The sequence below is a fragment of the Guillardia theta genome, assembly GCF_000315625.1.
Source record: "Guillardia theta CCMP2712 unplaced genomic scaffold GUITHscaffold_211, whole genome shotgun sequence".
NCBI lineage: Eukaryota > Cryptophyceae > Pyrenomonadales > Geminigeraceae > Guillardia > Guillardia theta.
Window position 1 is genome coordinate 8,596 of NW_005434465.1, and position 23,914 is coordinate 32,509.

General features: G+C 55.2%; 7 protein-coding genes across 7 annotated transcripts; 4 read left to right on the forward strand and 3 right to left on the reverse strand.

Annotated features, from left to right (window-relative positions):
* Positions 1-534: 534 nt before the first annotated feature.
* On the reverse strand, positions 535-991 carry GUITHDRAFT_148386 (hypothetical protein; the record flags this gene model as incomplete). The annotated part of the gene is made up of 2 exons (XM_005819671.1): positions 535-594; positions 719-991. The coding sequence occupies 2 exons, from the start codon at positions 989-991 to the stop codon at positions 535-537; spliced, it is 333 nt and encodes a 110-aa protein (XP_005819728.1).
* Positions 992-1,466: 475 nt separating this feature from the next.
* Positions 1,467-2,387, forward strand: GUITHDRAFT_148387 (hypothetical protein; the record flags this gene model as incomplete). The annotated part of the gene is made up of 1 exon (XM_005819672.1): positions 1,467-2,387. The coding sequence occupies one exon, from the start codon at positions 1,467-1,469 to the stop codon at positions 2,385-2,387; it is 921 nt and encodes a 306-aa protein (XP_005819729.1).
* A 349-nt stretch (positions 2,388-2,736) lies between these two features.
* Positions 2,737-4,320, reverse strand: GUITHDRAFT_148388 (hypothetical protein; the record flags this gene model as incomplete). The annotated part of the gene is made up of 10 exons (XM_005819673.1): positions 2,737-2,745; positions 2,795-2,911; positions 2,954-3,013; positions 3,043-3,219; positions 3,267-3,329; positions 3,483-3,620; positions 3,769-3,827; positions 3,928-3,965; positions 4,014-4,054; positions 4,162-4,320. The coding sequence occupies 10 exons, from the start codon at positions 4,318-4,320 to the stop codon at positions 2,737-2,739; spliced, it is 861 nt and encodes a 286-aa protein (XP_005819730.1).
* Positions 4,321-4,761: 441 nt separating this feature from the next.
* On the forward strand, positions 4,762-7,471 carry GUITHDRAFT_158958 (hypothetical protein; the record flags this gene model as incomplete). The annotated part of the gene is made up of 5 exons (XM_005819674.1): positions 4,762-5,994; positions 6,050-7,001; positions 7,066-7,091; positions 7,136-7,233; positions 7,357-7,471. The coding sequence occupies 5 exons, from the start codon at positions 4,762-4,764 to the stop codon at positions 7,469-7,471; spliced, it is 2,424 nt and encodes an 807-aa protein (XP_005819731.1).
* A 313-nt stretch (positions 7,472-7,784) lies between these two features.
* On the reverse strand, positions 7,785-9,814 carry GUITHDRAFT_121055 (hypothetical protein; the record flags this gene model as incomplete). The annotated part of the gene is made up of 11 exons (XM_005819675.1): positions 7,785-8,084; positions 8,218-8,329; positions 8,417-8,542; positions 8,643-8,719; positions 8,782-8,832; positions 8,983-9,183; positions 9,230-9,298; positions 9,420-9,485; positions 9,536-9,607; positions 9,656-9,715; positions 9,758-9,814. 11 exons carry the CDS (start codon positions 9,812-9,814, stop codon positions 7,785-7,787), a joined length of 1,191 nt encoding a protein of 396 aa, XP_005819732.1.
* A 382-nt stretch (positions 9,815-10,196) lies between these two features.
* On the forward strand, positions 10,197-12,239 carry GUITHDRAFT_121056 (hypothetical protein; the record flags this gene model as incomplete). Its single annotated transcript, XM_005819676.1, has 2 exons — positions 10,197-11,749; positions 11,819-12,239. 2 exons carry the CDS (start codon positions 10,197-10,199, stop codon positions 12,237-12,239), a joined length of 1,974 nt encoding a protein of 657 aa, XP_005819733.1.
* A 3,270-nt stretch (positions 12,240-15,509) lies between these two features.
* Positions 15,510-21,717, forward strand: GUITHDRAFT_121057 (hypothetical protein; the record flags this gene model as incomplete). The annotated part of the gene is made up of 10 exons (XM_005819677.1): positions 15,510-15,985; positions 16,027-16,443; positions 16,489-16,646; positions 16,695-16,786; positions 16,829-18,341; positions 18,391-20,021; positions 20,214-20,294; positions 20,342-21,316; positions 21,379-21,549; positions 21,595-21,717. 10 exons carry the CDS (start codon positions 15,510-15,512, stop codon positions 21,715-21,717), a joined length of 5,637 nt encoding a protein of 1,878 aa, XP_005819734.1.
* Between the last annotated feature and the right edge of the window lie 2,197 nt (positions 21,718-23,914).

The window sequence follows — 23,914 nt, forward strand, 5'->3', positions numbered from 1 at the left end:
ACCACCTTTTTCCTACGGGGCGCCCGGACGTTTAAACGACGCCTTCCGCCACTCCTCCACCACGCCGACCCACCCAACGGTCGACCCTCCCCTCCCCCTCCCTCCCCTCCCCCTCCCCCTCCCTTCCCTCCCCCTTCCCTCCCCTCCCCCTCCCCCTCCCCCTCCCTCCCCTCCCCCCTCCTCCCCACCTCCCCTTCCCCCTCCTCCTCTCCCCCTTCTCTCCTCCTCCGGCTCAGTCAAAGTTCGGCAGGTCATGAATGGCGAAACTTTACTCAACTCGCTTGGACATGTTCCAGCCAACATGTCGGTTCCCTTCCCCCGTCTCCTCTCTATCTACACTTCACCAGCTTCTTCGCCCTCCCTCTGTGCTTCAGTTGGCCCTTCCTTTGTCAACTCCCCGTCCTCGGCTCCTCACCTTGCCTTCTCCCTCCTCTCTCTCCTTCCTCTCTCCTTCCTCTCTCCTTCCTCTCTTCTCACTCTCTGTCTGCAGGTTGAAAACTTTCACCATCTCCAAGTGAAGCAGCAGCGGCTGCTCTAGTCATCCTGATACTCGGCGAGCTCCTTGATGAGAGCGGGTTTATCGAAATCAGATTCCTGAAACCAAGACGATGAGTCCGCAAAGAAGCTTGAGAGCAGGAGCAGGGGCAGGGGCAGGGAAAGCAGGAGGGGAGAAGGGGGGAGAGGAGGAGGAACAGGAGAAGGGTGGGGTTTGGGGTACCTCTTCGGCTTCTGCAGCAGCGTCAAGGTGAGGATGCTCGTGTTCGGGGAAGGGATTCTCGATGTCTTGGCTGCCCTGAGTGAGGGCGATGGCGAGGACCGACTTGCCATGCACGAAGCAGGAGCCGAGGTACTTTGTCTTTCCCCTCCAGATGTCCGGGTCGATGCTCTTGAAGATGTGATTGTCTTCCTTGTGCTCCCCCTCGTGCACCAGCTCTGTCGCGTTCTCCAAGATGAAGTTGCCGAGAGCGTCGAAGGATCGCATGTAGCCCATGTACTCGCCCCCGCCCTCCACCTCCACCAGCACCTCCTGGCCCAAGAAATCCTCGTACACCTCCTCGTCACCTGCGTACTTCAAGCTCCTGCCCGTCTGTCGCTGTCGGGGTTTATGAGAAACACCGGAGGCCTTGAAGGTCTCGTTCCCTGCCTGATCCTCCCCACCTCCTCGAAGTGTTGGGGGCGGAGCCGCGAGCGAGCGAGGAAGACGGTGAGGACGACGAACGAAGGAAGAAGAGGCGGCAGGTGGAGGAGGAGTAGAACTAAGAGCAGGAACAGCAGCAGCAGCAGCAAGAGGGTCGCTAGGAGGAAGCAGCATCGCGCACTGGCCGCTCATCAACGCCATGAGCATCAGCAGTCGCAGCGCCATGCCTTCCGTCCCCTCACCTTCCATCCCATACCCAGCCTTCAAAACGTATCTACCCCCACCCCTACGATGACCCACCATTACCCCACCCCCAGAGGGAGTGACGATGGCGCGAGCGGCGTCGACCATCTGGAGGTTCAGCGGGCGGGCGAGGGCCGGGAGGTTCAGCTGCCTCATGGGGCTGCGAGAGCCGCAGGATGGCGGAGAGCTCGAGGTGCGTCGCATCGACCAGCATGAGAGCCTCGTCGCCGCTCGCGTCCCCTCGTGGTCCTGCAACCCTGACGGTCGCGTCTGCCTCTCCGCCGTCACCGCCATGTTCGACGAGATCAGCACGGTGGCGGGATGCGCCGCATGGGACAGGTCGATGAGGACAGGCCTCAGCGTTCAGCTCTTCTCTCGCGCTCACAGGAGCCTCGACGTGGGGAGCGGGGACAAGCTCGTGTTCACCACTAAGCTGCGCAAGATCGGAAAGACGTTGGGGTTCGTGGACGGAGAAGTCGCGACAGAGGCAGGAGTCACTCTAGCCAACATGCGGCACATCAAGTTCATGCCCATGGGCAGCTTCTACGCCTTCATAGCCCATCCCCTCATGCAGCCCACCACCCTGGCAGTGCTCAACGCCTTTCTCTCTCTCCGCCCCCTGCAGCACGATCGCGTGCCGCAGAGCAAGGAGGAGCTGTTTCCTCTCCGCAACCTCAGAACCGAGGGATCCAGCAGTTTTGCCGACACCTCCATCACAGACAGGCACGCGACGGCTCTCGGGGGCATCCATGGCGGCGCAGGCGTCATGCTCCTGACGCGCATGGCGGCGGCTGGAGCAGAGAGGGACCTGACGCTGCCCATCCCCATACGCTCCATCTCGACCAACCTCATCAACAGCGTCCCCACCCGCGTAGGGAGGGAGACGGAAGTCCAGCTGGAGTCGAGCTTGTGCTTGGGGAGCGGCTTGCCGGACTACTCGTACGTGATGATCAAGAAGGAGGGAAAGATCATGATGGACTCGTCGATCTTCTGGGGGATGCGATGAGCATGTGGCAAGAATAGATCACGCAGATCAGAACCTCCTCCTCTCTCCTCCTCCTCCTCCTCCTCTCTCCTCCTCCCCTTCCCTCTCTCCTCCTCCCCTTCCTCCTCCTGCTCGTTCTCCTCCTTCCAGTCCAGCCTTCTCTGTCACTCCTTCCTTCCACCAACAATCCCAGGCCTGTGCCATCTTCCACGTGCCGACTCTCCTCCCTCCCGTCCTCCTCCCTCCCGTCCTCCTCCCTCCCGTCCTCCGCCCTCCAGTCCTTCTCCCTTTCCTCTCCCTTGTTGATGGTCGAGGAGCGACGTCGGTACGCGCAGGTTCACTGAAACTTATTTACACGATTTGTTACCCCTCATGCCGCCTGAAGCGACCTTAGTAAGCCTGAGGAGGTGAGAGAGGAAGAGCTTAACCTGATTGAAAGGGATCCAACCCCTTTGAGCGACGAGCCTTCGCTTCCACACGTTCAGCTCCTTGTCCATCTTCTGGATCTTGTCGTCGACGATTTGGATCTGATGAGAGACCTTGTTCTGCATCTTATGTCAGCACCTCCCCTCAGCCTCCTACTTCACCTCGTCGCTCCTCGTCTTCCCCTCCCTGTCAATGGCGTCTTGAGCCTTCGCTCCTGACTCCTGCCACACGCTCATATTCAGCTTCACACCAGTCTCAGCCTGTGCGACTCCACCAGCGCGAAGAAAGCGACTCCTTGCGCTCGACGGAACGCTTCCTTGGCTGCCGCACGTCTCGCAGCAAGCCTCTTCTTGACGCTCTTGGCATCTGCCAGCGCTTGTGCTGCCAGGCGCTCCGCCTTGTCCGACTCCTCCTCCAACCCGTTGGCCTTCACTGACCGAGTCAGTTCGCCTTGCCTGCCTCACAGTGACGCACCTTGTCCGTGCTCACCCGCTCCTTGTGCACAATCGCCTGCAGCTTCTTCACCTCATCTCTCACCTGCCTCATTGCTCAACAAGATCTCAGAAGCCTGCGCACATCGCCCTTGCCTTGAGGTAAGCAGCTGCCGCCTCCTCAAGCGTTTGCTTGCTCCTTGCCGAGTCTTTCTTGGCCTATGCGAGGGTGAGACAAGCCAGGCAACGCAGACTGGACCTGTTTGAGCAGCTCAACCTTGTCGAGGCTCAGAACTCGAGGCGACAGTCTGAAGAGCAAGTCAACGAGGGAGGGAAAGGCTGCACGAGCAGACATGCGGCTGTGCATCTGCTGGACTCCTTTCACCAGCACAGAATCCTGAAGGGTGAGTGAGTGAGTGAGTGAGTGAGTGAGTGAGACAGCGCAAGAGATGATACCCCATCCCCGCCGTGTCGTTGAGCATCCTTTGACATCAGCACCAGCTGCCATTAGAGTCACCTTGTGCTTCCAGACAACCACACGCTACCTGGTGCGATGAAGATGAAACGACGACTGCCAGTGCCAAGACAATCGCTGCTAGATCAGCTTAAAATACACACACACACACACACACCAGACAACAGTTATTAGATGAGGTTACAACAACGCGACTAGATCTGTGCAGCCATTTCGCGTCAAGCCTCACCTGCCGCACTAGCCGCCAACTGCCACTTGTTGCCAGCGCTGCCGCAATCTCAGTGAAGATGTTCTCGTCAGAAGCGAAGCTGCCACCTTGTAAGATCTCGATAATGCGGCGGTAACAAGGGGCCCATCTGAGCATGCAATCAGACATCCTTGGCTCCAGCAAGTTCCCTAGCAGCAAACTAGTTCCTCCTCCAACTCCTTTCTTTCTTCTAGCGTCTTCCTCCTGAACATTCACCATCGACTTCCCCCTCTCCCTTCTCTCCCATCCTCTTCCCCTTCCCCTTCCCCTCTTCTCTCCGCCACTGATCCGCTCCTCATGCTCCTCCCGATTCTCCTCCTGCATGCTGCCTGCATGCTGGCCTGCATGGCTCTTCGCCCTGTGTAGCTCAGGCATGGTGTTGCACGTTTCTCGAGTGGGCGATGCCTGACCTCCCAGCTAGCTTTATAAAGGTTTTAATCCGATTTTGCGAAGCGACACGAAAACATGCAGGGGAGGAGACGAACGAGGAGAAGTAGAAGCAGGAGGAGGAGGAGGAGGAGGAGCAGTAGAAGGAGAATCAGAAGGAGAAGGAAGAGGAAAAAGAGGTGGGGGGGTAGAGAGATACGAGAGAGAGGGGTTGTGGTGTGTGCCTGCTTAGGTGTGCCAAGGAGGGATAGAGGTGCGAGAGGGGAGGGAGAAGGAGGAGGACAAGAGAGAGGGGAGTGAGAAGGAGGACGACAAGAGAGAGGGGAGTGAGAAGGAGGACGACAAGAGAGAGGGGAGTGAGAAGGAGGACGACAAGAGAGAGGGGAGGGGTTTAGCTTGAGTCTCACGCTTTCTCCTTAGGCGTGTGAAATGGACATACACGAGAGGCTCCGGTCGCCTCACCCAGAGGATGCGTTCCGATCGGAGCGCATGGTCCTGGTGCAGCTTTTGATGGAGCGAGAGGCGGCGCACGACAGTGTAGACGAGCTTGCACGGCTTGAATGCATGCACTTCATCGACAGCGATGCCAACAAGGACAAGACAGCCTTCCAACGCCCGTGGGTGTCAGAAGTGAGACTCTGCGACGACTTGCTCCGACAGCTCCGCCTCTTCCGCGACAAGGCCAGGCGCCTGGGCCTCTCCCTTAACTCCCTCCCCCTCGATGAAGAGCCTGGAAGAGGCTCAGCTGGGCTAGGGGACCTGCACGAGGAGCTGACGGAGCTGGAGCGAGAAATCAAGGAGATGGACGGAAGGCAGCGTTCGATGGATCGAAGTTACCACGAGAAGTTAGAGCACCTGATGGTCGTGCAGCGAGCGGACGAGGAGCTGCTGCGAGCTGAGCCCTCGAGAGTGACGTCAGCGGATGTGGAGGAAGAGACGGGAGCGCTGATGATGGAAGAGGGAGGGAGGGAGGGACAGACCTTGCGGTCCATGTTCGGAGTTCTTCCCGTGGACAAGCGCGAGACCTTCACGCGCGTCATCTGGCGGGTGACGCGAGGCAACGCTATCGTGCACTTCTCCTCAAGACCAGCTGGGATGCGGCAGGCGAGCAGCTCAGGGGAAGCAGAGGAGGTGGAGAAAGTAGCCTTCGCCATCTTCTTCTCCGGTCGAGTGATTGAGGACAAGATCTCCAAGCTCTGCGCGACCATGGAGGCGCATCGGTACCACGTGCCCAAGGGGCTGACGGAGAGAACGAACTTGCTGCGGCAACTGAAGCGCGACATCCAAGACCACGTCGCCATCACTTCTTCCGCCGAGCGGCGACAAGCCGAGCTGGTGGGCAAGCTAGCGCGAAGTCTGGGAGAGAAGGAGAGGATGGTGCTGCAGGAGAAAGCGATCTTCGCGACCATGAACCTGTTCAACACCCTCGTCTCCAATCGCACGGTGATAGCTGAAGGCTGGGTTCCTGTCGAGTCCCTTCCTGCCCTCCGCAGCGCCTTGCAACGAGGGATGAAGCGATCGGGAGCCGCGACGCCTTCAGTGGTTCACGTGCTCAAGGCGGACCTGACGCCTCCCACCTTCATCAAGACCAACAAGCTCACAGAGTCCTTCCAGGCGCTCAACGATGCGTATGGCACTCCCAGGTACCTAGAGCTGAACCCGGTGAGCCGAGGAGGAGGAGGAGGAGAGGAGGAGGAGGGCTGACGTTGACCGGCAGGGGATGTTCTATCCGGTGACCTACTCCTTCCTCTTCGGGATCATGTTCGGAGACATGGGGCATGGCTTTCTCATGCTCCTCGCCGCTATCTTCCTCATCTCTAAGGAGAAGGACTGGGCGGGGAAGCGCCTGCATGAGCTCGTGTCGCCTGCCTTCGGCGGCCGCTACGTGCTCCTCCTCATGTCTCTCTTCTCCATCTACTGCGGTAGCGTCTACAACGAGTGCTTCGGTCAGTCGCTGCTCCCCTGGTCCTACTGGTCCCTCCACCTCCGTGCTGGCAGCTCCTCTTACGATGCTGCTCCCGTCGCGCCCCCGCCCTACGGAGTGGATCCGATTTGGGGGATCGCAGAGAACAAGTTGGGGTATCAGAACTCGTTCAAGATGAAGATCTCTATCATCATCGGAGTGTCGCAGATGGTCTTCGGGTTGGCGTGCAAGACTCTCAACTGCGTCTATTTCCGCAAGTGGAAGGATCTGCTCTTTGAGAACATCCCTGAGTACGTCTTCCTCCTCTCCATCTTCGGCTACCTCTGCTTCCTCATCATCTACAAGTGGTCCACCGACTGGGTTGGCCTTGGCCTCCCAGCTCCTCCCTTGCTGGACACTCTGCTGGGCATGCTGCTTGAGGTTGGAAGTCCTATCCCCAAGGAGCGGCTGCTATATCCTGGTCAAGCCACTGTGCAGACGATCCTAGTCATCGTCGCGCTCATCGCGGTTCCTTGCATGCTCTTCCCGAAGCCGCTACTCATGCAGGCGGAGCACAAGAACGGATACGAGCCGGTGGACGCAGAGGACAACTCGCAGGGGCATGGGGAAGGAGAAGGAGAAGGAGAGTTCGACATGGGGGAGGTGCTGATTCATCAGAGCATTCACACCATCGAGTTCGTCCTCGGCACAGTCTCCAACACAGCTTCCTACCTCCGTCTCTGGGCGCTCTCCCTCGCACATGCCGGTGAAGCCTCAGTCCCTTCCTTCCTCCTGCCTGCCAGTTCGTTTCCTCTCTGACTCCTTCGTAGGCCTATCGGAAGTCTTCTGGGAGCGGGTGAGAGAAGGAGAAGAGGAGGGGAGGGCGTGATGTGCTGGCAGGTTATGCTCGCCGCCCTTGAGCTCGAGGGCGTCAGCGTGTGGGGTCAGGGGCTCGCTGTCTTCTGTGCCTTCGCTGTCTGGGCGTTTATGACCTTCAGGTAGATGAGAGGAGGAGGAGGAGGAGGAGGAGGAGGAAAGCGAACAAGGAGGATGAGAAGGTTGATGAGGACGAGCAGTCGCTAGCAGTGCATGTGGCGATACAGGCGTGACTTGGCTCTCAGTGTGCTGATGGTGATGGAGACGTTGAGCGCGTGTCTGCATGACATTCGTCTACATTGGGTGGAGTTCCAGGTTAACCTACACCTCGTCCCACTTCACCTTCTTGCTGACGACTGACCAGAACAAATTCTACGCGGGTGACGGCTACCCTTTCACTCCTCTCTCCTTCCGAACCTTCGTTGAGGCCTACCAGCTTGAGCATGGCGACGGTTCCTCCTAGAAAAAGCGAGATCATCGATAAAGGCTACATTTCTCCTCTGCTCCCTCCCTCGTCCTCCACCTCTCCACTCGGGGTCAAGGCAGCTGTTGACGAATGGCGTCCTGAGACGCGTGAGAGGCAGCGATAGAGGAGAGAGTGATGAGACCACGATGGCTTGCAGCGCCTGCTGTCCCTTGGAGAGCTTCGCCATCTCCTCCTGCAGAATTGCTGTTAAGCCATCTTCATCCTCATCATCTCCATCATCATCTCCATCTCTATCATCATCTCCATCTCCATCTCCATCATCTCCATATCCATATCCATATCCATATCCATATCCATATCCATATCCATCATCTCCATCATCATCATCTCCATCATCATCATCTTCTTCTTCAGCATCATCATCATCTCCATCATCATCTCCATCATCTCCATCATCTCCATCATCTCCATCTTCTTCTTCAGCATCATCATCATCTCCATCATCATCTCCATCATCATCTCCATCATCTCTATCATCTCCATCATCTCCATCATCATCATCATCATCATCATCATCATCATCATCATCATCATCATCATCATCATCATCATCATCATCATCATCATCATCATCATCATCATCATCATCATCATCATCATCATCATCTGTTGCGCGCACCTCCAGCTCCTCGGGCGTGTGCGTGTGCAATCCCGGCAAGTAAGGTTTTCCTTCCTCGCAGCACCGCATGAGCTCTGGGTCGAGGGGGAGGGACCCGAGAAAGGAGACGTTCCTGACAGCACGTCAGGCAAAGGGGGGGGTGGAGGGTGAGGGAGAAGTAACGCAGGCAGGCAGGTACGCAGGCAGGGGATCGACTGACATCTCATTCGCCATAGCTTGAGCGCCGCCGGTGGTGGGAGGAAAGATGAGGCTCTCAACCCCGCACTTGCGACAGACGAAGCCTGACATGTTCTCCACAACCCCCAGCACCGGCAAGTTCACCTTGCTGCATCCCCATCAGCCTTCTCCCTCCCTCCCTCCTCATCCACATCAGCCTCCTCCCTCCCTCCCTCCTCATCCCCATCGCACTCCTCGTCTCCTCTGACCGGCAGAAGTTGATCTCCTTGCGCACGTCCAGCAACGAGAGCTCCTGCGGGGTTGTGACGATCACAGCCCCGTCCACCTGTGCTCCCTCAGCTCCTCCTCCTCCTCCTCCTCCTCCTCATCCTCATCCTCATCCTTCACCTTACTGCTCGCTAGATACTGCGAGACCGAGAGGTGCTCGTCCGAGGTGCCCTGTGTCCCTGTCAAGGGGCGAGAACAGATGTGGGGGTGAAGGAGCAGCAGCATGGAGAGAACGAGTGCGAGGACGAGGACGAGGGAAGGGTTGAAGCAGCAGATGCCTCACAGGTGGACAGTCGACAATCAAGTAGTCCAGCTCATCACCCCAGCTAACATCCTGCAGGGAGATGAGCTGAAGGAGAGGAGGAGGAGGAGAGCCTTGAGGAACTGCTTGATCATGCCGTTCTTCTTGGGCCCGCGCCAGATGATCGCCTCGTCCGGGTGCTGGAGGAGGAAGCCGATGGAGATGACGCCGAGGTTGTCGAGCGGGTAGACGGGAGCCCAGCCCAGCCCGCTCTGATGCACCTGAGGGAGAGGAGAAGTCACGACGAGGAGCAGCACGCGGCTGCACCTGCTCGCCCTCCACTCCCATCATTTTGGGCTGACTTGGCCCGCAGATGTCAATGTCGAGGAGGCCAACCTGAGGCGCAGTCAGCAAAGACAGGAGGTCGAGGAGGAAGAGGGAGCAAGCAGGGAGAAGGAGAAGGGAGAGGAGGAGGGATGGAAGAGGGAGGGAGGAGGAAAGGGGGAGGGAGGGTCACCTGCACGTCTTTGCCTGCTAGTCCGAATGCAAGTTGAGCAGCAAACGAGCTCTTCCCTACTCCTCCCTGCAGAGAAGCCTGAGACACAACACCTCCTGCTCGCCCCTAGCCCTCACCTTGCCGGACAGCACCAGGATCTTGTGCCTTACGCTCTCCAGTCGCTTACCGATCACCTCCACAGCCTCGTCCTGCTGCTCACTTTCTCTCAAATCTCACTCAACCAGCAACACTCAAACCTTGAGCGCCTCCCCGGACGCGCAAAGCGACTGATTTGGACATCCTGCGCATGCAGACGCCTGCAAGGCATGAGAAGTCGCGATAGCGACGAAGCGGCAGACCTTGCCCGCTTGCTCTGATTGAACCCCCGGACAAGCTGCAGGGACCTCGACGTCCATCACGAGCTGCTCGTCTAAACTAAGTAAGCACGAATATCCTTCTTCTCCTTCCCAGTAGTCATGATTACCATCATCTCCATCATCTATTACATCTCCATCTCCTCCTCCATCTCTTCCTCCATCTACATCTACATCTACCCCTCCCCCTCCCCCTCCCCCCCCCTCCCCTCCTCGTCCTCCTCCCCCCCTGTCCCCCCTACTGCTCCCTGTGGATTGCGCTGCCTGATCCTTTCTCCGGTGGAATGGCTGAGGCGGATTCGTTTTAGGTCTCCTTTGTTTGCTCCGGTTTGCCCTTCTTTTCCAGTCAGTCAAGTAAAAATCTCTCCTGCTCCTGTAGGACATTCTCGTCGAACACACCGCTACCACTGCCGCTGCCGCTACCATGGCCAAGAGAGTTCGAGAGCTGGAGGAGGAGGAGACGAATTCAGCTGTAGAGCAAGAGGCTAGGGGGGTACAAACAAAAGTCAACAAAGCAGATCAAGCCATCACTGCTGCAGTGCAAGAGATCAAGGGAGTTGTGGAAAAGATCAATGGAGTAGTGGACGAGATCAAGGGAGTAGTGGACGAGATCAAGGGAGTAGTGGAAAAGATTAATGGATTAGAGGACGAGATCAAGGGAGTAGAGGCAAAGATTGATGGAGTAGACCAAACCATGGCTGATGTAGAGCAAGAGATCAGCCAGGCACAAGACCCCAATATGAAGCCTGTCTTGATCATGAAACAAACGAAGCTTGAAGGTGAAAAGCAACAGCTTGCGGCCAGAGAGAAACGGCTTCGAGGTGACAAGAAACAGCTTGGAGTTAGAGAGAGACAGCTTCGAGATAAAAAGGCGAAGCTTCGAGAGGAAATGAAGGAAAAGAAGCAGGCAGCTTTTACCTGGACAGAGTCAGAAGCTCGGCTTGACGGTATGGGGTTTTGCAAGGAGGAGAAATACTTCCGTCTAGATTGCTCTTACTTAAGGGGCACAAATGTAAACAGCGGAGAGCAGCTTCTTCTCTACTGCCGAAAAGCCTTCCTGGAGCAGTTCCGTTTCCTGCGAGAGCAAGTGCTAGAGCATGGTGCTCTTGGATGGATACAAGGCTCTCCAGGAACAGGGAAGACAACAACAACTCTTTCGTTTTGTATGACGCTGGATAGGAATGAGTGGAGCTTCAAATGCATCAGGCTGAAGGCCAGAAGCAACACCTGTGTCGTGGAGGTGACAGGCAACAAGAGAAGAACATGCTCTGTCGCAAAGGAGTCTGAGGGGGAACAGATGAAACTGTTGCTTGAAGGGTTGTTAGACGGCAAAAAGAGCCTCCTGGTGCTCGATGGCTACTTGACACACCAAGAATCTCACACGAGAGCTTTGGTAGCATGTATAGGATGGCGGGATGCTGACAGGCAAAATCGACGTCTTGTGGTGGTGACGTCAATGGCTTCTCGAGGAAAGACCTACGATGAAGAGGATCGAGAGTTGGGGCTGAAGGAGCACATAGTTCCATCATGGAGGATCGATGAATATCTAGAGGCAGTGCAGTTTGACGAGTTTTACAACAAGGTGGCTCCCACCTTGGAAATGAATGTGACAGGAGAGGTTTTGGGTTTCAAGATGACTACACGGCCGAGATCGAAAGAAGAGCGAGTGAGGCATAAGCACTACCTCGCAGGTGGGTCATGTCGGTACATGTTCGACATGACTGCGGCGGAGGTCCTGCGGTCCTTGGATCTTGCGCTTTTATGTGCTCCAAACTTACAAGATCTTTTTCGGGGCCATGTAGGCGCTTCCTCGGGGGATCTGACGAACAGGCTGACTGCTACTTTGGTAACTCAGGAGAAGGTGGTCAGGTTTCCTGTGAGCAAGTACGTAGCCAGCAATCTTGCGGCGTCCGCGGGTGCGGTTGACATACTGAGAAGAATGTTGACGGCCTTTAGAGGCCCGCGAGCCATGCATGGGTATCTTTTGGAGATGCTCTTTTTCGAGGAAGTGAGATGAGACCTGAGCATAACTTACCGTGGATCAAGTGAGCCTGAAGTTTTGAAAGCATGCAATCTCGTTGTAATCTTGAATCCGTCACAAGACACGGACTCTCTTCCCCACACGAGGGTGTGTCTCAAGCCAATCAGTGAATTTCAAGGTGGCTGGGACGCAATCATTGTAGATAAGGATGACAAGGTCGTGCAGTTTTTTCAGCTGACGGTGGCAAAGGATCACTCTCTCAAGCTCTCGTATTTCTTGACAGCTCTTGAGGCTCTGGGGATTCCTCCAGGTGGGACGTGGACGATAAGGATCGTTTTTGTCGTTCCGCCGGAGGATGGAATGTTGTTCCGAATAGCCTCTGTCAAGGATGACGGGGCGCTAGAGCAGTACATGTGGAAGAAAGGGGAGGAGCGGTCAATGGTCCAGGTGGCGAGTATTGATTTCAATCGAGGATACGTTAGTTAGTGATGGGTGGCGAATGAAGATGTCAGGAACTGCTCAGATGGCTGAAGATGCGAAGGAAGTAGACCACTCATAGCGTGTTCTGAGGCTGAGCTGTCATGCTCACGGACAAGGGGGGATGTGGATAATTTTACTCACAAAACTGAAATACAATCCAAATTCACCCATGTAAAATATGTTTGGGTAGTACCGGCCATCACTGAAATCCATAACTTGATAGACCAGCCTCGCCTCTGCTCTTCCTCTGGGTGATGGAGGCAGTGCAGGCGCCGCTGGGGGCTCTGAGGCTTCCGAAGCAGGGGCTGCAGGGGGAACTGACTCAAAGGCTGACTCGCTGACTCGGGTGGGTAGAGATCCACTGCATAGCTGCCGTGAGCCCGGGAAGAGCTTCCTGAGCTGGGGATAACTGCGCCCTGCTCAGGGGAAACTCTGCATCAACCGCCCTGTGACTGAAGGCTTGGGGGGGGATACAGGGAGGTCCGCCCGCAAGTTGAAAGAGAGCGGGCGATGGGATCTCGCTGCTCAGACGTGCGCTATCAGCTCGCCGAGGTCAATATATTCTTGCGGCACTCCACGGTCAACCAGGGCCTGATGCACCCGCAGGAAGGAAGGCAGTAGGGGAGGGAGGACCAGATCCGGCTCGTCCGCTTGACGGAGGGTACCATCCAGCCCAGAGAACAGAGTAGGGGTCGAAAATGTCCAGGTCTGCACACAGGGTAGAGTAGCGCTCCATGGTAAGAAGCTGGCCGTGGCGATGTAATAAGGTGATAGACTAACGCTGCTTGAGGTGTGAATCCATCTCCTCCCTTCTGATATGGAAGCTGACGCTTGAAGATGGCAAACTCCATTGGGGACAAGACTGAAGGGCTGGCCAAGCTCAGGTCGACGTCCGAGCCTCTGTCAGACAAGGGCAAGGTTTTTTGTCCTGAAGAACACTCTGATCGAAAGCAGCACATGCAGTGTGTTCGGGGCGCTATGGCGGGGAGTTTAGGGGGTGCTGCATGCCATGGCAGGTGTCATGCCACAGATGAGAGAGATGACCAGCATTCGAAAGTGGCACGGTGTGCCTTTGTGCACAACATGTGTTGCAAGGTTCAAATACTACAAGAATTGCAATAATCTTGAGCAGACTTTGCTCTCTAAATGGGACGATACCTTGTTTTTCAAACTGTTGGATTTCTTGCAATGTCATGGGCAACCAAGTACCTCGAATGGAGTCTTCGTTCTGTATCCTTGAATTTCGATTCCACTGCGAGGCCCATTGGAAGTTCCTGGATATGCAACGTATCTCGACCAGCGTTTCTCTTGGGAGACGTATGATCCCTGATGGTGTGTCCCCTCAGTGTGCCCAGTTCCGATGGCACACCTTTGAATGCCGGCGAGATCCACAGGTTCTTAGCAACGAGTACAAAATGCAATAACGCGCCGAAGAACCCACATTTGTACCTGTCCTCTTGAATAAAGGCCGTGAATTTACATGCTAGTACGCTAGGGTGCTGGGCTCTGGTCCCCAAAGATGCTATCTACGATCTTTGCGGCCTGTAAGGTGCTTTCCACATGATAGACTTGTCGGCTCTATCGACTGAGTCTACTATGAGTCCCGGCTCCCTCAGCTTACGGTTTTGAGTTGATCCTCTTGTCCAACGATGAAGCAGGTCTCATCGGTGCCTTGAGTCGCGGTGTAAGTCTCGAGATTCCGCTCGTGGTTCCTCCATGCTTGCACGGCTTTGGACTCTGCGCTCCATTCGCTCAGAGCATCTTCAAACTTGGCAGGTCGCGTCTCGCCTGTCGGGTGCATGTACGGTGTGATTCCCTTTTGTCCCCCAAGGATGCAGTATCGCAATCGTTGGCAGGTCGACCCCTCAGCGCTAGAATGATCCCATGATGGCTGGTGCAGTACTTAGTAGGCATGCAAAATGATACGAGCATGTCGACTGGAGAAATGACTCTAGAGTATTCCGTTGCAAGCTGGTTTGGAGAGCTTGAGTTTCAATTCCAACGACAAAGGATAAGTACTCAGTCTTGGTATTTCTTGATCATTTTTCAGCATGAGTCGATCACGTGGAAGCAAGCAGTTCGTGGGTTCTTCGAGACTGTGTACAGAAATCAGGGAATTTGTAAGCAAGTCTTGTCTGACAATGGAAGCATTTTCAATTCAACATTTTGGGACGAAGTTTTCAACCTGATGGGTATTGACGTTCGACATTCTAGAGTATATTATCCTCAATCCAATGGTAGAGTTGAAAATTCAACAGCATGATTGTGGATGCGTTACGAATTTTCTGTATGAAATATCCTCACAAGACTTGGGATGTCTACTTGACTCATTCGGAGACCGTTTGGAAATCTACAGTGCGTAATGCCTCAGGATTGACTCCATTTGAGATAATCAATGGTTGTGAGATTAAGGACGTGTTGCTCGAGATGCGATGACTATCAGTGCAGCAAGTGATCGGATACAGAAAGGAGGTTGTCGAAACAACGCAGGTCTTAGTATGAATACAAGGTTGGAGGCAAGGTAATGTTATCTACCCAGGATTTGAAGTTGCCAGAGACAGTACCCAAGATGATGAGAGAAAGAAGGAGAGAGAAAGAAGGAGAGAGAAAGAAGAGGCCCGGGCCGTACTGTACGGTACTCCGAGTAGAGTCCGACGGCGTAGTCCCGGCCCCAGGTCACCGGGTCCGACGGCCGCGCCTTGCCGAGTTGGCGGCAACCGTTGAACCGTGAACCGCCGGCCCGGAGACTCCCGGCGGCCCCGAGAGTTCGGAACTAGAGTAAACTTAAAAATCATTACGGGTCTCGATTACTATACACGATCACGGTGGGGAAGAATCTGGTAGGGGTGGGGGCAGGGGAAGTCTGGGGTAGGGGGTGGAATGCCCGACCTCAACTCACTGAGGCTTGGGATTTCCAGGTAGAGGTAATAGGGGTGGCTGTTGACTTTCGAAACAAGGGGGGTGGTAATCTGTGATTCACCCAGTAAACCTCTTACTTTTTTTATATCTGGACCCCTACGTTGTGTACCCCTACCCTCTCTATTGCTATTGCCTACGACACCACCCCCTATCTCGATGCTGATGTCCGAATTGCTCGGAGTTACCATGATGTCGCTCATGTGGGAGCGTAGCAGGTCGTAGCACCTCGGGACTGACGCCCCCCCCCTGTGGTCGGGCGGAGAAAGCAATCAGAGGCTGCACACAACCCCCGGGGTGAACCGCAGCACACCAGAAGAAGAGATAAGACAGTGAGAGCAGGTAGCAGACGCGTTCAACATGCAGGGAACCGTTGTGGCGTCAGTGCTCAAGAAGCGAGGAGAGAAGAATGTGAGGAAAGTGGAAGAGGAGGAGATAGAGAAGTTGATCAAACATCCGGTTGATACGTTGGTACATGACGTCAACGAGGTGGAGGGAGTCCTCAGGGACACAGAGTTACAGAAGCTCTTCGGGCTAAGGAGCAGAACCGATCCTGTAGTTCGCAGGGAGATTCAGATTGACGGGCTCCTGACCAAAGTACGCGAGAAGCTATCTCGTTCCTCCTCCTACGTGCGGCTATTCGGAACGTCAATCTTCTTCCTCGTCTACGTCTCCTTCCTCTTCATGCAGCGAGACATCGAGTCGTCCTACTATGTGGAAAGCTCTGTCATCGACCTTGTGGGGAGCAACCTGCCCATGCTGGGCAACGGAGGATACATGAACTCAGGTCTGGGTTCGACTGGATTTCTGAGCACATCAGAAGATTTCTACTCCTGGTAGGCGACCATGTGCTCGTCCTTACTCACGGACATTTCAGGTTCCGCGGGATCGCTCAAGTGGTCTTCAGCGATCCTGTGTGTGGGGACGGGACATGTGATGGGCCGGACGAGTATCCGGGCTTCGGGAGGTTCGGATGTATCAAAGACTGCGGCAAGTACAAGAACGTCACAAGTCTCACCATCACGCTAGAGGACGTTGTGAAGCGAAGTAGCAGCGAGCTTGGTATCTCTCTCAAGGACTCGGAGCTCGAGGCGGACGCGTCGAGGGTGCGATTCTTCTACAACATCTACAGCGAGACCATGGGAGACTTTCTCTTGGAGAGCGACACCAACGCTACTCAGCTGACGTTCGAGGCTCCAGACGGAGAGCTCACGCTCGTCCTCTACCAAGAATCTTCTGTAGAGGAGCTGGTGGAGAATCAAGCTGTGACTTCGCTGTATGGAATTACGCAGAGGTAGCGATATTCGTGTATGCTGAGCGAGCTGAGAAAGTTTTACAGCTCCTTCTCACGTCTACCAACGCGCAAGACCGCGATCGAATACGGAAACTTGCGCGAGGTCATCAAGAACGCTGTGTACGGGGAGAACGCTATCAAGACTTTGTGTCGCTCGCCGCTGGAGGCTCAGGTTGCCTTCTGCGACACGTTCAACCCGCAAGGTACAGAGCATGGAGAGGGGCGGAGGGCTCTGAAGATCTGATGGGCAGACATGGGCTACCTTTTCACCTCCAAGTACGGGGTCAGCGGCAGGATCGACCTCAAGGACTCAGTGACTGGTGTGTTGGAGACTATAGTGAAGGTATGCTTTCGGCTAGGTCTTCCTATAGTAAATCTCGCACAGGTGGGTTACTGCAGCATTCTGCCCAATGTCAGCGGAAGCCCGTATGCACAGGCCAACAAGGCAACAATCGTTCGGTCAGGGTCCAGCTGCGACGGGTCTTCCGGGACCCGACGCTCTCGAGAACGCGAGGCTACTCCAAGGAGGCAGCTGCTACAAGCTGCTACTCCCATCATGCCAGCCTGGCAAGACGAACTGGACGTAGGTCCAGCTGAACCCCAACATCGACTTGCATCTTCTTCCTTGCACACAAGCGCTCAGCGTGAGGATGTACGGAACAGCCGGGAATCTGCTGGGAACACGCACGGATGGCTACCGTCGAGGGCTAACAAGCAGTCACTGAGAGCTGTGTCAAACTGCCCTAACACGGGTCAAATTCTTACAAGCGCCGCTGGCTTCTTGACGTCGGGCTACACCACCTACAGTTACAACACTGACTGCTCTTGGACCATCGCGTCTCCGAGCAACAGCAGCGTGACTTTGACATTTCAACGGTTCGACGTGCAATATCATAGCTCATGCAAGTACGACAAGGTGTATATCTACTCCTGTACAAGTGTGAGCTGCTCGCCGTCAGCCTTGCTCGCGACCTTGTGCGGGAGCTTGGATCAGATCAATCCTCAAGTCACGTCCCCCACGGGCATCATGAAGGTGTCCTTCAAGTCGGACAGTAGTGTCAACAACCAAGGCTTCTGTGCCACGTGGGGTACCGGTTCTGCTTGCCCTGTGAACCCTGATACCCCCGTGTTGAGGAGAGTGCTACATATCCTGAGACCTTTGCACAATGAGGGCCTGTACGGGGTTGCCATGGCAGAGGTCGAGGTAACGAGTCCTTCCAACTCCACCTACATGCGTTATGCTCTTTCAACCGACGCTCAGCCGACTCCTACTTGTGACTGCACCGACTGGCGAGATTCTGCTACCTGCCCCAATACTGTCAGGAGCGGCTCTAAGATCCTGCTCTACTACGAGGGCGCGACCTCTCGGAAATACTTTCGGGTCAGAGTGATTGCATGCAACCAGTACCCTGAGGTTACACTGTCCAGCCCTAGCTACATCTACTACGCTACCTACTTCCTAGGACCTCCAGCTGTCAGCTTGTCTTTCCTTGTCAACATGCCAGCACCCCCAGCTGACAGCACAACTGACCCCATGGACGGCATGCCGTCGCCTGCCAACTCCTCTACCAACCCCGGCAACAGCTCGTCGGTTTTGAGCTCTGTGTGTGGAAACATCTCTGTCGATGAGGTTTGGAGGAAGATAGTCGAGGACATTCTCAACCAGACTCTAGCTCTCCCCCAGCAGGCGACCTTCAATGTGACGTACCAAGACTCCTCCGTTAACCTGTCGAGTGTGGTGTTTGCGACTTCGAACGTCCATGTGGCAACCATCGTCAACCTTCTGCTTGATCATCGGCAGAGGATGCAGGAGGCGCTTGGTCGCGCTTGTCCCCTCCTCAACATTCAGCAAGAGATGGCGATCCGTACCAGCTGGCTCTTCAACAAGGGCGCGCGAGGTGAGAAACAGGAATTTGGTCTTGTCAGCCATTGACAGCTGAGCTGCAGGTGGTGCATGTCAAGCTCACTACGACTGCGATGACGGACTGTTCTGCGTAAAACCAAGCTCGTCAAGCTCAGAGGAGTTGGGAACCTGCGACATCTGCAGCTTCTGCAAGGTTGACGCCAGAGACGCCATCGACAACAGATGTCCCTTCCTCATGTGTCCAACCTCAGGCAACTTCCCCGCCTGCAGCAACGCGGAGCGGTTCACAGCGAGCGCCACGTGCCCGAGCGACTACAAGTTCAGCGTGTGGGAGTACCGCAATGCGAGCGAGGGCCCGCCTAAGATCGTTCCTCCCTTCGAGCCCAAGAACCGTGAGATTACTCCCTACAACAGGATCGTCGGCGCCATCGTGATCTCACAGAGAAGGATGAAACCGACGTCCTGCGCTCAGAGCGTGAACAAGCATGTTCAAAGCTTCATGAAGTCAGTAGAGGGCGTCGTTACCTGCCCTTCCTCTACCCTCGATGACACACCCTTCGGGTACGATCCGTCCTTCATGTCCTTCAGCAGCATGTACAACCCGAAGCTCTTCCCCGAGAAGTTCTACGCGCCCCTTGAGAGACACGTGATCGTGTCACAAGGAGAGACAGACCTCTCGTTCCCCATCGGCTTCTACCCGCACAAGTACGACACCAACTTCTTCGATACGAACATGGACGGCTTCATCTCTGAGGAGGAGGCGTCCATCAACGCCACCAGCTTCAAGGTAGCCTACAAGGACCGCAAGCTCATCATGCCGTCTGAGGCGGACACCTTCAAGCTCTACTTCGACGAGCGACTGACGCAGATGCTGGCGCAGAGCATGATTCAGTTCGCAGAGGACGGGTCCTTCATAGACTCGCAGACGGAGGAAGTACAGGTACAGTTCCTGACCTACAACGCTCCTAAGAACATCTTTGCCCTGCACGAGTTCATTTTCACCTGGCAGAAGACAGGAAGGATCCCCTGGGACTACAAGGTCAACTCCTTCTCCGTTGACTTCTTCGCGGGGCCCAAGGCCGTGATGCAGATCTTCTTGTTCGTCCTCGTCGTCGGGTTTCTCCTCATCAACAGCTACATGGAGGTCACAGAGCTGCTCGGCGAGATCCGCAAGTACAACCTGACAGGTTACCTATCGCATCCTTTCAACTGGATCGACTGGACGCACTTCGCCTTCATGTGGGGGACTATCATCACCTGCCTCCTCCACTACTTCGACTGCCGCCAGTTCTACATGAAGTCCAACTACCCTGTGCTCTTCTACGGGCCCCAGTACGGCTCGACAGGGCAGCGCAAGGGGATCACAACTGTGCAGACAGGAACGGGTTTCCAAATTCCTCTGCTCAAGTCAGGGAACGCCAAGGCAAGGCACTTCCGAACAGATAACCAGGCAGAGATGGACCTGCTGCTGCTGCTGGAGCAGGCGAGGACGGTCTCGGGGTCGATGAACCTCTACTCCTTCTTCGCGGGAGTCAGCGTCGTGCTCTTCGTGCTGCGCATGCTCAAGTCTCTTGACTTCCAAGAGCGCATGGGCCTCGTGACTCGCACCATCGCACGCGCGTCCAGCGACCTCTGGCACTTCATGCTGCTGTTTGCTGTCGTGTTCTATGGCTACTCCGTGGTGGGACACATGCTGTTTGGTCATCAGTACGAGGTGAGAACGAGGAGCGATGAGGGAGGAGGGAGGAAGCGGAAGAAAGAGGAGGAGGTGGTAAGAGGAGGAAGACAGAGGAAGGAGAAGGCGGCGGGAGGAGGAGGAAGGTGGAGGCGGGAGGAAGAGGAAGAGGGAGGAGCAGCAGGGTAGAGGGGAAGAGGAGGAAGGAGCTGACAAGGTATGATGTGACAGGGCATGAAGGACATGTCGACGGCTTCTCTGACGCTCCTCATCTTCCTGCTCAGTCTCGACACGACTCAGTTCTACGCGTCGGTGAGCGAGCAGAGGAGGCGCGGGCTGATGCTGACATGCAGCCTTAGATGTCACACGCAGCTCCTGACGGTGCGTTTCACATCTTTCTGTGGTCTTATCTGTTCATCGCTTTCTTCATCCTGCTCAATGTCTTCCTCGCCATCTTGGTGGACGCGTACGCCAAGGTCAAGGAGGAGACGGAGGGCACGACTGGGCTGGTGGAGGACCTGCTGGAGACTCTCTGGCATGGGCTGAGGAAGGCGATAAGGATGCAGCAGTTCGTGTCGAACCAGAAGCTGGAAGAGGCGCTTGTGAAGGAGCGCGAGACGTTGACGTCCAAGGAGAGCCAGCGTCGCATCCTTGAGCGGGACCTTGAGGAGGAGAGGCTGGTTCTGCTTCCCGGAGGCGTCTCGCTCGACACTCAGGACCTTGCTACGATCGCTCGACGAGCGTTGGAGATGGAGAGAGACAAAGTTCATCCGGAGGAGGAAGAAGACAGGGAGCGGGATGACCCGATGTTCAACGAGGACGAGATCGTGGCGTCTGCTGATCTGATGAACCGCTACGGCATGGAGCCATCGGAGATCTCGGAGAGGAGGAAGAGCGAGCTGCTGGAGCTTCATGATCTTGAGGGCATCCGACGGCAGATCGGGACGCAGATCGGACAAGTCAAACTTCTGGGCAGCCAGCAGCGAGTCCTCGATCTCTTGACAAGCATAGGGAAGGAAATCGCCCCATCAGCCATCGCTGCTGCCATGGCGCAGCAGAAGGAGCAAGAGCAAGATATTCACACGGCAGCAGCTCCGACGTTGGTGAAGCTTTTGAGGGTAACGCTGGTACGAGCAACTAACTTGCCGAGGATGGACCTGATCTCGGGCTGTGACCCCTACTGCGTGCTCTTCGTGAACGCGTGCTCGGGTCTGTCAACGTTTGCATCGGAGGTGCTGCACAAGAACGTGAACCCCGAGTGGGAGCAGGAGTTCGAGTGGAGGATGACGAGTCAGACCAAGGTGCTCAGCGTCACCCTGTGGGACAAGGACGATGTAAGCGCCTGCCGGACACCTGCTGGAGCTGGCTGATTCATCTGACGGGTTTACCTTCTCAGGTGACGAGCGACGATCTGGTGGGGTCAGTGCAAGTGGACCTGCAGCAGCTGCCGGACGGCGAAGAGGAGGAGTTAACGCTGCCGCTGCACAACCACAAACTCTTCAAGAAGCTGCGCGAGACCCGCCTCGTGCTGAGAGTCCACAAGCTGATCGAGACAGAGTCGATGAAGGTAGGTCGAGCAAGTGACTTGTGCTGGTGCCTTACGCCGGACTAGATGACAGTGAAGATGCCCGAGAGGCAGGCAAACGAGGAAAAGGAAGAAAACGAGGAGCTGGAAGAACTGGAGGAGCTCAGTGCTGGAAGATGGAGCCAACGTAGAGTTAAGATGAGTTCCTAAATGATTCAAATAACAACGCGAGTGATGCGCAGCAGTTCCTTCAAGAAACCAACAGTATCTACAATAAGTAAACCTAGCACGTGAAATCTATTCTCCTTATATATAGTGGAATTGGTTAACTATGGAATCTGCCTCAGACACCTATTGTCTAATTACAGTCAGCACTCAATCAATCCTCTCATTCGCTCCCACTAGCACAACAATTGAGAATCTTTTTCACATTGTCTTCGCTGCAAATATCATCGAATCGACACATCAAAATCTCGAGTCATCTTCTTCATTTCATCCGTTTTAAATTCACGGGTACTCAACCACGACGTATCCCTTCCACTTGACCAAATATGATTACCTTTTCCACGACGTGCTAAAATTCGTTCAACTTTGTAATGATCTCTGTCTTGTTGAATCAATGGCAATGGTGGTGCCACTGAATTTTCCACATCAACGTCACGAACATGATACAATCTGAGCTTCGACACATTGAAAACTGTTTTCTTCAAATGCTGAAACCTTGCTGTAAACTCCAATCGAACTGAACTATCCGAAACTTTCTCACGTATCTTGAAAGGACCTATGAAACGAAGCTGCATCTTCGCCACTGTTTCTGGTTCGCGTCTGGGTGCCAGCAGTGCTGGTTCTTTTCGGGCTTGTGTTTTGTGTGTGATTGTGCAGCTTCTCGCTGTGGACTGTGTGCCAGGAGGTTCAGCTTGTTCCTGCTTTGTTTTGCTTGAGGCACTTTTTACCTTCTGCCAGTAAATCCTATACTCTCTCTGGTAACTTCAAATTTCATCTCTTACCTGCTAAGGGAGTTTCATTTCGGACGTCCCCATCCTCCTGAATTCTGCTTTGCTGCTTGTTGCTTGATTGCTTGACCCTTAGGCTGCTTGTCTGCGCGGCTTCGCGCTTGGGCTGGCGATGCCGCGTCTGGGTGCCAGCAGTGCTGGTTCTTTTCGGGCTTGTGTTTTGTGTGTGTTTGTGCAGCTTCTCGCTGTGGACTGTGTGCCAGGAGGTTCAGCTTGTTCCTGCTTTGTTTTGCTTGAGGCACTTTTTACCTTCTGCCAGTAAATCCTATGTGCTGCTTTAGGCACTTTGTACCTTCTGCGAGTAAAACTTCATTGCGCTCCTGCTACATGTTCAACCTCCTCCAGACACATGCTTGTCTGCCTTTCGCGCGTGGGCTGGCGAAAAAGATACGGATTTACTGGCAGAAGGTAAAAAGTGCCGGTGCCGAAGCCGGGTCTGCTGACAGTTGCCAGTCGTGCTGGTTACTTTTGGTCTTGTTTTGTTGTGTGTGCTTTGTTTTGCTTGAGGCACTTTTTACCTTCTGCCAGTAAATCCTATACCGTGTGTGTTTGTGCAGCTTCTCGCTGTGCGCTATGTGCCTTAGGGCCTGCAGGTTTAGCTTGTTGCTGCTTTGTTTTGCTTGAGGCACTTTTTTCTCCGTTTCTCCCGCGGGTCCAGTCACAGATTCGCCGCTTTGACCTCTCTGTCCACCTGGCGCTTGAGAAATACCACCGCTGGCCTTCCTCGCAGTACCTCTCTGCTACCGCTGACTCGGAGGCTAGCGAGGAGGACTACCTTTGTGCAGCTTCTCGCTGTGGACTGTGTGCCTGCCGGTTCAGCTTGTTCCTGCTTTGTTTTGCTTGAGGCACTTTTTACCTTCTGCCAGTCAATCCTATGTCAACCTCGAGCGGTACCGTGCTCCTGTGTCCAGCCTCCCTCCGTCCGCTGCTCCAGGCGGACCCCCGGGCAACGCCGGCTCCTTGTCGGCGGCTGCCCTTTCTCCGTCCGCGGCCGCCAGCTTTGTGGCGGCAGCGGACGTCTCGAATCCTATATCCGACTGACAGTGGTCAGTCGGCTGCCTCCGGGTATCGCGTCTAAGGGATTTTCTTCCTCCTGCATGCTCCTGCAACTTGTTGCTTGATCGCTTGACCCTTAGGACTACCTCGAGCGGTACCGTGTTCCTGTGTCCAGCCTCCCTCCGTCCGCTGCCCCAGGCGGACCCCCGGGCAACGCCGGCTCCTTGTCAGCGGCTGCCCTTTCTCCGTAGTATAGGATTTACTGGCAGAAGGTAAAACAAAGCAGGAACAAGCTGAACCTCCTGGCACACAGCCCACAGCGAGAAGCTGCACTATCACACACAAAACACAAGCCCGAAAAGAACCAACACTGCTGGCACCCAGACGCGGCATCGAGC